General features: G+C 39.3%; 1 protein-coding gene and 2 pseudogenes across 1 annotated transcript; 1 reads left to right on the top strand and 2 right to left on the bottom strand.

Moving 5' to 3' along the window:
* Positions 1 to 156: 156 nt before the first annotated feature.
* Positions 157 to 4,995, bottom strand: LOC103841680 (annotated as a pseudogene).
* On the top strand, positions 4,335 to 5,721 carry LOC103842322 (annotated as a pseudogene).
* Positions 5,691 to 7,429, bottom strand: LOC117128208 (F-box protein At1g11270-like). Its single transcript, XM_033280117.1, has 2 exons — positions 6,473 to 7,429; positions 5,691 to 6,384 (listed from the first exon to the last, which is right to left on the bottom strand). Exons 1-2 carry the CDS (start codon positions 6,936 to 6,938, stop codon positions 5,720 to 5,722), a joined length of 1,131 nt encoding a protein of 376 aa, XP_033136008.1. The 5' UTR covers positions 6,939 to 7,429; the 3' UTR covers positions 5,691 to 5,719.
* Positions 7,430 to 12,621: the final 5,192 nt, after the last annotated feature.

The raw sequence follows: 12,621 nt of genomic DNA on the forward strand, positions 1-12,621 counted from the left end.
ATATGTAGCTAAGTAACCAATCTATACATGTTGAAGTAAAGAAAACTAACAATCTTGCATACAAGATATCGCGGAGAATCTTGAAAAACAAAACATCTATCGACATACACTAGTCGCTACTTTAATGATAATTAATACAAGGCTTGTTTACTTGGCTTTTTTTTGAACACAAACTTACTTTCATTCATACTCAATCTTCTTCACTACAATAGAAAGAGGGAATTAGGCATCCTCTTAAGCAATAAGCATAAACTACAACATATATATAAGCTAAGCAAGATAGATCTTCAACTGAAGATGACAGCGAATTCAAGACGATGCTTGAATGCGTCGAAGGAACCTTCACGACAAAGTCTGACGACTGGAATATAGTCACATAAAGTGACGTTGAAGTCCAGACCTCATCTACAAAAACTACCGAGGTAGTTTCGTTTGCATCTTCAGGTCCCGTAGAGACCGCTCCACAAGATAACAAACCGATGAGAGAACTGAAACAGACGCTCGGAAACGAGTCCGATGAGACACCTCTATCCATAGGAAGAGGGCATGATGGTGAAACCTTCTCCTCAGAAGAGGTTGATTGAAATAGAACCGAGGTTGGTGACTTCACCAGTAAATTCATCCCAATGGACAGATATGAAAATAAATAGCAAGGAGAGATCCCACCGGGAATCTTTGAAACACTAACCCAAGCATGGAAAGCCACTGAGATTTGGATCGAATTTTCTTTTATGGGACTGGGCTTTGGCAGGCTGACTAGCTTCATCAAACAAATGGGCCAGGCCCAATCATTAAGAGACATCAGCTCAATAAACGTTGTCCGTACGAGCCAGGAAGCTTTGGATCTAAGATGTTCTTCGACGCCGAGAGAGAGGCCACCGGAAGAGCTTAGCCGGAGAGGAAAACTACCGCTGTCACGTAGACAACCCGGAGGAGAATAGAGCATCACTTTACAAGATGGAGAGATTGGAGTTTTACCGATTAGACTCGGATCTGGACTCGTGATACTGTAAGATCTGGCGCCGTTTAAATGAGGAGGAGCAGCACACGGTGGTTGGTGGGACTCGCGCCCCTCCGAGGACGAAGAGGTTGAGTTCATCAGTTTAGAACGATGCTCCATACGCAATTGAAAGGCTTGGACAAAGTCGCCAGAGAGAGGTACAACAGGATATAAACCCGAAGACCAGAGCTTTGCGGCGGCGAGAGAATCCTCTCGACTCATCGCTGGAGGAAGGACCAAACGAAGGGATAGGACCGCGGGTAGCAGCACGGCGAAGATTCGAAGCTCCTGTCTTCGTCGTAGCGTCTGTCGGGACCTCCTTCCTCCAAATAGCCAAAGAAATCGAACCGGTAACAAGCAGATAGCACAATGAAACATGAAGCAGAGAGTGACGGAGATAAGTAGACTCGACGTAGATGTCCAGCGCCGGCGAGAAAACGAGTCGCCGGCGCCAGAGGCCATGGATCTAGGTTGAACCTCGAAACTCGTGTCTGGGAGGTTAGGGCGAACTCTATTTGTGTTTGTTTATCAGAATCAATGTTTAATACTCGCTTGTTTACTTGGCTATTTATAATAGTCCATGCAAAAATGTAACAAAAGTTGTGTAGAGGGTATATCAGAACAGAGGATCTCTTAAAACTTGAGGTCTCAACCCGTTTGAGTTCTTTAGCTACCTGGATCATCTTCGGTCTGTCCTCATCCCTCTCCTCGCAGCATCTCAGTGCAAGTAAAAACACTAGCTTCCACCTCCGATCTCTGAGCACTTGAAATATCTTTCATCATCATAGGATCAGTTACTTCACTGAGCTTCCCAACCTCGTATAAGCCTTTCACATATTCAAGAATACCTACTGGATAGCCACCAGATACGCTAAAAGTAAACCGATCTACCAGTGAGAAGAACCATAAATAAGACTCCAAAGCAGTAGACATCAGTATACTCTGACACAACCAATGTTTCAAAGTATAATGGACCAATAGATACCCATATGTTCCCAGCACGTCTTCAGCTTCTATCTGTGATGTTCCTTCCTCGAGAGATATTGAGAAAGACATATCAGACAACTTTGCAGTCAAGTTCTTGTCCAAGAAAATGTGGTTTGGCTTAACATCTCTATATATGATGATCTTAGGGAAGGCCATGTGAAAACGTGTATCGACTTAGTGATCTCTGTATCCTTTTAGGCTCCTTGGCGACATCAATCATCTTTGGTCTCTCCTCCACACTCCTCTTGCAGCATCTGAACGTAAGATCAACAAACTTGTCCACCTGACACCTTTCAGCCTCCACAACATCTCTCACGCCAACCAGCTGGAATATGGTCTCAGTAAACTCGCCTTTCTCTTGTAACCCTCTTACATAATTACGTATATCGATGAAACGCACATCTGATCTAGGAGCCATGCCATGTCTCTTCCTATCAGAAGGACCATCATAAAGATTCCAAAGCTATAAACATCAGCAAACTATGTAACGATACTTGTATGGAGATAAGAAGGATCCAAAATTTTCACTCAAAAAAAGATAAGAAATATCCTGGCCATACAATGACTTAATCTTCCATTTGAGATTTCCCCTCTGCGAGAGTTAGAGCAAGTGAGAAAACAGACAGCTTAACTGTCCAGTTCTCTTCCAAGAAAGCATGCATGGGAGTTATGTTTCTATGTACAATGATCCTAGATATACTCGGTGTGAAGATAAGTATTATAACTTATAAGTAACCGCAATGAAGATATGTTGAATATATATATATTGACTGATTACTTGTTTTGGCCGCCAGGGGCCTTAGAGCATCTTTATCACTCTAAGAAAAGAGTTGCTTATGGTCTGGGGCCCCACCGAAAACACAAACATGGTCGCTTCCGCATGCAAAATAAGCATCCAGCTTTCTTTGTTGTTTGTACTGTTCGCAGACCTCACTAACACGACTTCACTAACACGTGACGGCCTGCGATTGGTGCACTTTTTTATTATGATTTTTTTATTCAAACAAAAAAAAAAAATTAAAGTAACCTTTTATGTTTGTTGGGATAATGATGCTCTTAGATTACATACTGTTTGTGGGTACGAACCGAAAACTAAAGTACCGACCGTTGTAATAGTAAACAGATTTTTAAGGAAATAACAAAGACAAAGCAAGAGATAAGGATAGTAAAGATAAAGCCTGTGACAATCACGCAAGGACTGACTTCGCCGAGATAACACTTGTGGCATTGGAGATTGATTGGAAGACGACATTAGATAGAGTTTGATATGTCGTTGCTGTCAGTGGCGATGAGTTGCTGACTGCTCCCATTTTCCAGGATCTCAGAATCAAATGATCGATCCTTTTTCTATAAGCTTAAGCTCTTTTGCCACCAAGATCATCTTTGGCCTGTCTTCGACCCTCATCTGGCAGCATCTAAGTGCCAGGTCAAGAAACATTTCCATCTGACCAGGCCTCATGTCGTTGGAGTCACCCCCGAATTCAACAGGTTCCCCTCTCTCATGCAGATCCCTCACATATCCAATAAACTTCCGACCATCATCCGGACTTCCATCTGAAATTGGTGGTCTTCCCATGAGAAGAACCAACATAAAGATTCCAAAGCTGAAAACATCCGAGTATTCTGTCACAAAGCCGGTCATGGAGTAATCCGGATCTAGGTATCCGAAAGTTCCAACCACAATCACTTCAAGAATCCGCGATTTACCCTTAGGGAGTGTTACAGCATTCGATAAATCAGTGAGCTTAGCCGTCCCATTCTTATCCAAGAATACATTCTCTGCCTTGATATCCCTATGTATAATGGTTCTAGGGAAAGCCGTGTGAAGATAAGTTATAGCCGTCGCAACCTCTTTGGCAATCTTTAGACGTACATTCCACGGCAACAACGGCGCGTCTAAGCTGCCAATACTTCCTCTCTTATTCAAAACTCTATAGTCTAGGTCTTCAAAAACCACCACAGGAAAAGGATATTCCAGACAACAACCAATGAGTTTGAGGAAATCACTGTGATTACTTACCCGAGCTGACAAGACAATATCGTTGTAACCCATTTTTTCTTCTACATACAATTGCACTATATATCTCTTGATCACGTAAGGTCTGCCTTCGATGATGCCCTTGTACAAGGTGAAGTATATAGCCCTATCTTCATCGAGAAAACACTTGGGATCGAAGTGATTGGTTGCCTTGGAGATTTGATCGGAAGAGAACATTCGAATAGGGTTTGATATGCCGTTGCAGTCGGCTATGAGTTTATGAAGAAACATGCTCCCATTCTTGAGGAAGCACTTCCTCGCCTTGCCCTTCTCTTTCTTCCTTCTCCAGACTTCCATCGCCGAGTGATTATGCCTCAGATTGCAATCTCTGCAGATACCATTGACCCTTGCAGTTTCTTATTTTTCATGTAAAAGTCAACTCTCTCTTTTTGTCGTCCATTTTATTTTTATTTGATTTTAAAATGCCCACTAGGGCAATAAAAAGAAATGATTCTAAAACTCACTTCTCACCATTACTATATATTTTTGTCTAAACGAATATAATAAGAACAATTTAAAGATGATCCACTTGAAACTCATACTGTAGTATTAAACTAGTATTGACTCCATGCTACCCATGAGAATTTGTTTGCTTAATAATAAATTTAAATTAGATTTTTTTAAAAAAATTGCATTGATCTTAATTAGTTGTTGAATATAGGTATTTAGAAGCTTTCCTGATTATTTCTTTGTGTCATGTTCTTTTAATACTTCTCATATCTTAACCTGCAATTTACTTATTTTGGCCGATAAGGGGCCTAAGAGCATGTTTAATGGGGAATTTTTAGGGTGGAGTTCTTAGCGGAATATAAGAACCCGTCTCTTAACTTTTAACTAAAAAAAGTTAAGAATCGGTTCTTAAATATACAACAAAAAATTATACAAGATCTGATACATTAGCAAAGATCTGTCGTGACATAACCGTCTCCTCAATGGTGAGTGGTCACAACAACTTCCTCAAGTTGTTAGGATGCTGTCTTGAATTTGAATATCCGGTCTTAGTATGTGAGTATGCAGAACTTATACCTTACAATACTCCAAACTTGGTAATGTTAATCAAGATGGCCAAAGAGATTGCTGTTGCGCTTTCTTACCTTCACACAGCGTTTCCAAGGACTATGGTTCATATGGATATACAACCTTCTAACATTTTCTTGGATTCAAACGGAACAGCAAAGCTAAGTGGGTTTTGTCTATGTGTCTCAATCCCAGAAGGAGAGACGTTTGTTAAGGTCGATGCTGATAGAGTAGAAGGATTTTAGATTATTTAGAGTATAAGTGTGTGACGAGTGGTGTAGTCACTGAGAATACAGATGTTTTTAGTTTTGGAGTGTTGTTGCAAAATCTTTTGATAGGAAAGCGTGGAGTGGTTGATCGTTGCAGGGGTGATGAGAGACTGTTTGAATACGAGTACAGTGTGATGAACCTGAGGGTTTCAGAGAGGGTTTGCAAGTTTGTGGAAGAGGGAAGAATCTTTGAGATATTGGATCAAAAATTGTTGGTGAGTACGGGTGATGATGAAACAGGAGTAGAACAAGAGAGACGGCGAATGGAAGCAGTTATAATGCTTTCACTCAGATGCACTGGTCATAGAGGTGAATTAATAGATGATAAAAGAACTAGAAGAAAAAAAAACACAAAGAGAAAATAGTTAGTGAATATCATTGCATTAACCTGCAGGAACCAGTCTTCAACTAAATAGTCATCAAGCTTGGAATAAAAGAAATAGCTTGATCCAGATACTTAGGTATGCAGACCATAGGAATAATAAAATATGTTTCAGTATCTTCTACCAATAATAGAACTTCTTTGTCAAGCGATTGCCAAAGAATTAGCATTCGTGTTTTGTCGAAAATTGCGACCAGTGAGAGTGGAACACCAGAATATTCACCAAAAGTAGTATAGCTTAAATCTAGACTGTGAGTCTTCTCCCATACCTTGTCTGATTTTAGTGACCATATATCCTGAATGCCGTTGATTTTCATTGCTGATACGCAAAGACGATTATTCAGACTGCACATGATAATCCGATGTGGCCATACATAGTTAATCGGAATTTCCATTCTTTGAAAAACCTCTGCGTGAAGATCGAAACATATCATCTTTGTTTCTTTATTATCAAGCTGGGGAGTCAACCAATAAAGTGATCCATCTGAATAGACTGGATGAGATTTGAAATCATGATCACATATCCGGTGTCGAGACCCAATCACATATCTCCAAGTATTAGTTGCAAAATCAAAAACCTCGCATGTAGTTTGGCCATCTAGGTTCTCAAAAGAGTTATATAACCATACCATCTTGTAGTTGCTTGTAAGAGTGTCTTTTCCAAACCCTAGAAAAGCTCTTGCGGAGTTACCTACGAAAAAAAAAAAATTAACGAATCAATATAGAAAAAAAAACATATAGACTATGTGAGCAAAGTAAATATAAAAACTAGACTTTACAATTTAGGCTTTCTCTAAGCCAATTAATTTTTTGAATTTTAGCTAGAGGAAGAAATCGGCACCATCTAGTAGCTGGATTGAAGACATACAACACTTTTTTAAAATCGTATATGCAAACAAGACCATCACAGCTTCCAGTAACTACAAGACTTCTTCCCCTGGGTTTGGGAATATAGTTAACATCTCTCAATGAACCAGAATGTGATCCCAAAGTACGTAAACAAGGATAAGGTTTTGATTCATGGACAAGTTCACCCCCTAGAAGGATATCCGGATTAGGTGACTTCACTCTGGCTAGATGTCTAGATGCAAAGTATCGAGATTTGATCGTTGAGTTCCATTGCTTAGAAACACGAGTGAATCTTATAATCGGTTTTATCTCAAGTCTCTGTAAAATATCTTCTACAAGAACATGTGGTAACCGTTCCACCACCTCTATTGCCTCTCTCTTTCTCTTTTCTTTCATCTATTAGACTCTAGGGTTTTCTTCTTACTTTGTAGCTTTATTTATAATTAAAATAAATGTTCATATCGTATGCGTCAATTTAGGTATTATTGTTTCCTAAACCATATCGACTTTGCTTGCTCATTAAATAAAAATATATAACATTTTTTATCGATTCCCATTCTTCGAATTGGGAATTTCACATATTTCTCATGTGTATTATGCTTACGTGTGCACTAGAGGAACGTTTCTTTTTATTGCTACTATGATCGGTCCGCCCTACGGGTGGGATATTAGTTAATTTGATATTCACTAAATGCTCGAGTTGAAATTTGTTTTAAGATTCAAGAATTTGGTTATCTGTTATGTGTTACTTATTAGTATGCGGTGGTATAGTTGTTTTTCGATTATTCTTGCTTTGGTATTGTATCAAATTAACTAATTGTCCAACTTATAATTATAGATGTACAAATGTGGATTTGTGATAAAGTTTGATGACAATACTGTTTTTTTTAATTCTTATTCATAGTGGAGTGTGCATGTGTCAGAAAGAGATCTATATCAACTTTTATGTTTTTGTGTATGGATTTTAAATATATATTATTTTGTATAATGCATACTTGCTCTACAACATTTGCTTGTAGACTAAAAAAATTGTTTTCTATATTTTTAAAAGAGAAAATATTTAGTCTAGAATATAACATGGACATATGTATTGACTGTATATAGAAGTTGGGTGACGTCAAAAAAAAAAATAGAAGTTGGATGTTATTTTAAAATGACATATGTATAGAGGTTTTTCAACCATTACTTCACTGGCACAAAACATTTATAACTGCAAATACCTTCTTTTAAAAGCAAAATTAATAAAAGCGTGTACAACAAATGTATTTTGTTATATATTATATGCATCAAGTTATAAAGGTTGAAAACATTGCAAAACTGTTTGGAGCAAAGTTTTTAACTTCACGATCTTCGTCTTGACGTCAGTTCAGTGCCGGCCCTGGCCACAAGTAGAAGAAGCATGGACTTCCAGCCAACACGATAATAAGTATTTTCGCGGCCAAATATTTATAAAAGTGACTTTAGCTTAGTGGTTCTAAGAGAAATTACCAGTGCTGGAGGTGCTGGGTTCAATCTCCCCTGACAGCTTTTTGTTTTATTTTGGCCTCAACGTGGCATCACAGGAGGGAAACGAACATATTTTTATATATATAGATAGATGTGTAAAATTGACCATAAGAATTAGGTCCATTTTTTTAGAAAAAAATTTGCCAGTTTTTAGTTGGATTATTTGATCGTTTTGCATGGAATTTGAACATTTTCACCCATAATTTAAATGATAATATTTTCTAGTTGAGCAGTAGCACATCCCTATGCTAAATTGGATTCTAAACGTCTACATTGTAGAAATCTGGTAAAAATAAGAAATAATCATCATCTTAACTAAAAAGTTGCCTTTTTCACTCCTTGGGGTAAAAAAAATACACGTGGCATTGTCTTTTCAATGGGCCTTCCGTGTTTTTTATTTTGTTTGTTCCTTCAATTTTGAAAACCCATTAGTTTCTTATGAACATCCAGGATCCACAACACCGATTATTTATTGTAATCAGGAGAATGGAAAATATCCAAAATAAAAAAATGTCCCAATAAATGTTATTATTATCGAATCTGTCATTAACACGATAGAAGTAAGCCCAAACTATCCAAACAAAATCCACTGTTATAGTGTCTGCAGAGAGAAAAAAGCTCTCATTCTCTCTCGTGTAGACGCCGCTCGTGAAACACCTCTAAGCTCCGGTGACCGTGCAAGCGGCACCGGAGGCGTCACGCCTTCTCCATTTCTTCATTTTTCTTTTGCTTTCGTCCTTTCTATCTCTCCTGGGTCAAGATTCTTGTCGCTCTGTGCTGTCGTGGTCACTCCAGAAACTCGCTTAGCGACGGATGGAGACGACTTTGGACTTTTAATGGAGGGGCGGTGAGACCTTAGGCGACACGGCAGAGGCGAGAGTCGGCGTTTAGGGTTTCAGCTTTAACCAGATCCAGTTTTCCCTTTTGGAGATCTCCCGTTAAAGCTGTTTGATGTCGGCGCGTGACGAGGCGTGACAGTTCTTCCACCATGGATCTACCTTTCCCCGGCGGCGGTGTGACTGTAGAAGGAAGAATACGACTGGCAGCGAAAGAGGTTCCGATCTCTGAGATTGACGCGCGGATTGGATCTCAACGATGGACTTATCCTTCAGAGAAGAGGTCCTTGCCGGAGACGCGCGGTGGAGAAGTGCTCCAATGGCGACGGTTCAGCTTGTGACTGGTCCAATTTTCGATCTCTACTCTCTTTCAAGCTGCGATGTGGAGTCCTCGTTCCGTTTAGTTGATGTCAAGGCCCGCTTTTCATTCCGGACAGTCACGTTCGGCTTTAGGCTTAAGGTCGGGATGGTGTGACTGAAGGGATGGATTTGCGGTCGGTCTGCGCCCTTAGGTGAGTTACTGTTAGTCCATGTGCTGAAATCACATTATATGGAGGCTAATAGTTCTGAAGCTTTACTGGTCCTGACTGCGGTTCAGAACCCGACAACTCAATTCCATCCTAGCGCTTCAAGGTCTTATTTATACGACCAGCCTGTCAGTACGGAACTGTTCCGTTTTTTGGCTTAGGAGCGGAGTTTTTCAAACCGGTGGTGACACATCTATTCAAGGAATGCATCGAAAGATGAGGAGTGTTGTTCATGTGCCCCAATCTTATCATATAGAGATCAATGCTATGGTTCAATATTGGTCCTTGGATAATGCTTGTCATCTAAGGGGCATAAAGCTCTCGTCTCGTGGGGTCTAATTAGGTGGTTTAAGAACCGGCTTCTTCTGTGTCTTGGAAGGAGTTTGTGTTCACTGGGGGAAATTACAACAAAGAATTGCATTTGGTAGTGTAGGATCCAAGCAGTGATCTTAGATGTTACTAAATCTCTTTGTTTGTAAGTGAGGTTTTAAACACTTGTGTGGTGTAAAAGCTTTGTACCCTTATTTGGTGAATATAAAGTTGATGTTGAGTTAAAAAAAAAAAAAAAAAAAGTAAGCCCAAACTTCATCATCTTCTGAAACCCTAGACTCCACCCTGTATAAAATCACCATTCACAGATGAGGAATGACCACCAACAAAAACAAAAAGAACCCCAAACAATGTTGATCCAGAAACAACCTCACTCTAGACTCGAAAGCCTCCCACAAGAACTTTAGACTGAAATTATCTCACGTGTCGCTAAAAACTCCCGGAAAGAAGTCCGCAAAATCATGGAGGCGAATCCAATACTGGCAATAGCGGCAGCACAGCCCCAGGTCTACAAAAACATCAACCTACGAGGCTACGACCACTCACCATTCATCCCCTCACTTCATTGAGAAGGTACAAAGATCTCATGGACCGTTGCCTCGACGCAGGAAACTTAGAGGCTCATTATATCCGTGGAATCCAGGAGTACTTCCACAAAAACACTACCACGGTGGGACTGTTCCATATCAAAATCGCAGCTCAAGGTTTGTATGACAACGGAATCTACCTTTACGGAATGATTATGTTATGCAGGGGTGAAGAGGAAGAAGGAAAAGCAATGATGGAGAAGCTGTGTCGGAGACAGAACATGGGCCGCGCAGACAGGTGCTGGAAAAACATAAAGCGTTCCCTGCATGGAGTTAACGTAACCACCCTAGACACCTACCTTACTGCATACGTAACGACAAGGGCGACGATCAACTGTCAACGTGACAACATCAACGTCCGCTGTGCAACTTGCTTTTACTATAAGCAGATAATGAAATTTGTTTTCGTTTTTTAATTATATTATGCAGTTCAATGTTTTGATTTCCCTTCTCGAGTCCATCGACCTAATAAGATTAATCCATTTTCTATCTCGGATGAAAAAACAAATTAACAAGCTAGCAGAGAAAAAGTACTCAGTCAATAAGTTTACTATCTAAACGGCAGATAACGGATACACATTCAATAAAATTTCACAGTGGAAACGTAACCGTAAACACATTCTAAATATACAGATACCCCATCACTATTCGTCACGTTCAATAAACACTAATAAAACTTCACAATGGAAATTGAACACACACAAAAAACGACAAATAAACTTGGACAAATTTACATAATTAAAATATTCTCAAATAAATATGAAAAAAATAAACGCAAACTCACATTTAAACAAAAACATATGCCGGCAGGCAATTAACCTAAATAAAAATTTCATCAACCTATTGAATCAGGAAATAACAAAAATAAGAGATGATGTAGAAAATAATGAAATATCCGATCCTATGGAAAGTATCCGAGCTCTCGGATTCAACTTACTTGCTATATTTTTGAATTTCTTGGTGTATATAAAAATATTAATCATTGCCTATCAACAGTGGCGGTCCCAGAAAAAAAATCAATGGGTTCAAAGATGCTTTAGGGCAGTATCAAACTGGGGTTTGTGGGTTCAAAGTCGGAGTTTCTGATCAACTGCGCTGTGGTTCATTAATGTTTTACCTTATAAATCACAGATTTTATTAGTTTTTGTGGTGTCAATTGAATCCACACCTCTTCATGTGGGTCTGCCCCTGCCTATCAATTCATTCGGAATACATGTAACGTTAAAACGTAAATGTTATCATAGAAGAAAAGATAAATGTCAAACTCTACGAAAACACTTATAAACGTTACAATCCACTAAATCCGAGAAAATCAAACACCATACATCCTCCTCGTCTCTTATACAATAAAGTTGGCTTGTCTCTCTCCTTAGAGAGCCACGTCATCAAAGAGCATGGGAAAAACAGACACGTGGCTTCTCCTAATTAATCATCGAAAACCTGTTCTGATTTATGTTGAATGGGCTACGGAAAACAAATACCTCCTGGGCTTTTCAACTTTAGTATTAGCTGAGAGTAACAACTGCACATGTCAGGCCTATTACTTAATTAGAATCTATTATAGAGTGTTGCAAAGTTAGGCCCGCCTTCAATTTTTTCGGTAGTTTACGATGTAACTGTCACGTAAATAACACTTCCGTTAGTCTTCCCCTTCACCTGTTCTGGCATTGTCTCTGACTTCTGGATTTGCCATTTTTTTATTTCACTCACCTTTATCTTTCTTTTACACAGGCTGATGCAAACTGACGCTCTCTACTTATACGCAAGATGGAGGTGTCAAGTAGATCGAGTCAATAACACTATCGGAGCTGAATGCTTATGTGCTGAGTTCACCCCCGAGGTTAGCCTCTATCTTACCACTCTCCTCTAACTCTATTTTAAGTTTCATGTTACTAATTGATAAATTTGCAGACTGCATAGTTTCAATGCCCTGGGAAGCTTACTGAACTAAATGGTCTCCGTTCAACCACCGAGATGCCTACATGGTTGAACTTTAGATGATGATGTTGGACACTCTGCAAAGAAGGCCTTCCATGGTTGAACTTTAGAGTCCGAGTGTCCATGACACCGTTTTAGACTTTCACAAATCACAGTTATTCTACTCTCCTATTTTTTTATTAAAAAAAAACTATTGCATCACAAAAATCGAGTTCAAAACTATTGTGTGGTGTTTTGACTGGTTTTGGCTGTTTAAAAAAATTTCTTACCAATCAAAAACGATGTTTATTACTTAAAAATTGTGTGAATGGAAATTATGGAATATCTTGAAACACAAGCTTACAAATTCCACCGC

This window comes from Brassica rapa, chromosome A09, assembly GCF_000309985.2.
Source record: "Brassica rapa cultivar Chiifu-401-42 chromosome A09, CAAS_Brap_v3.01, whole genome shotgun sequence".
Classification (NCBI taxonomy): Eukaryota; Viridiplantae; Streptophyta; class Magnoliopsida; order Brassicales; family Brassicaceae; genus Brassica; species Brassica rapa.

Excerpts from the sequence above, each read along its gene's own strand:
- LOC117128208 (XM_033280117.1), bottom strand. The coding sequence starts at position 6,938 with ATGAAAGAAAAGAGAAAGAGAGAGGCAATAGAGGTGGTGGAACGGTTA. Across the intron at positions 6,385-6,472 it reads GCTTAGAGAAAGCCTAAATT|GTAACTCCGCAAGAGCTTTT; the intron begins GTAAAGTCTAGT and ends TTTTTTTCGTAG.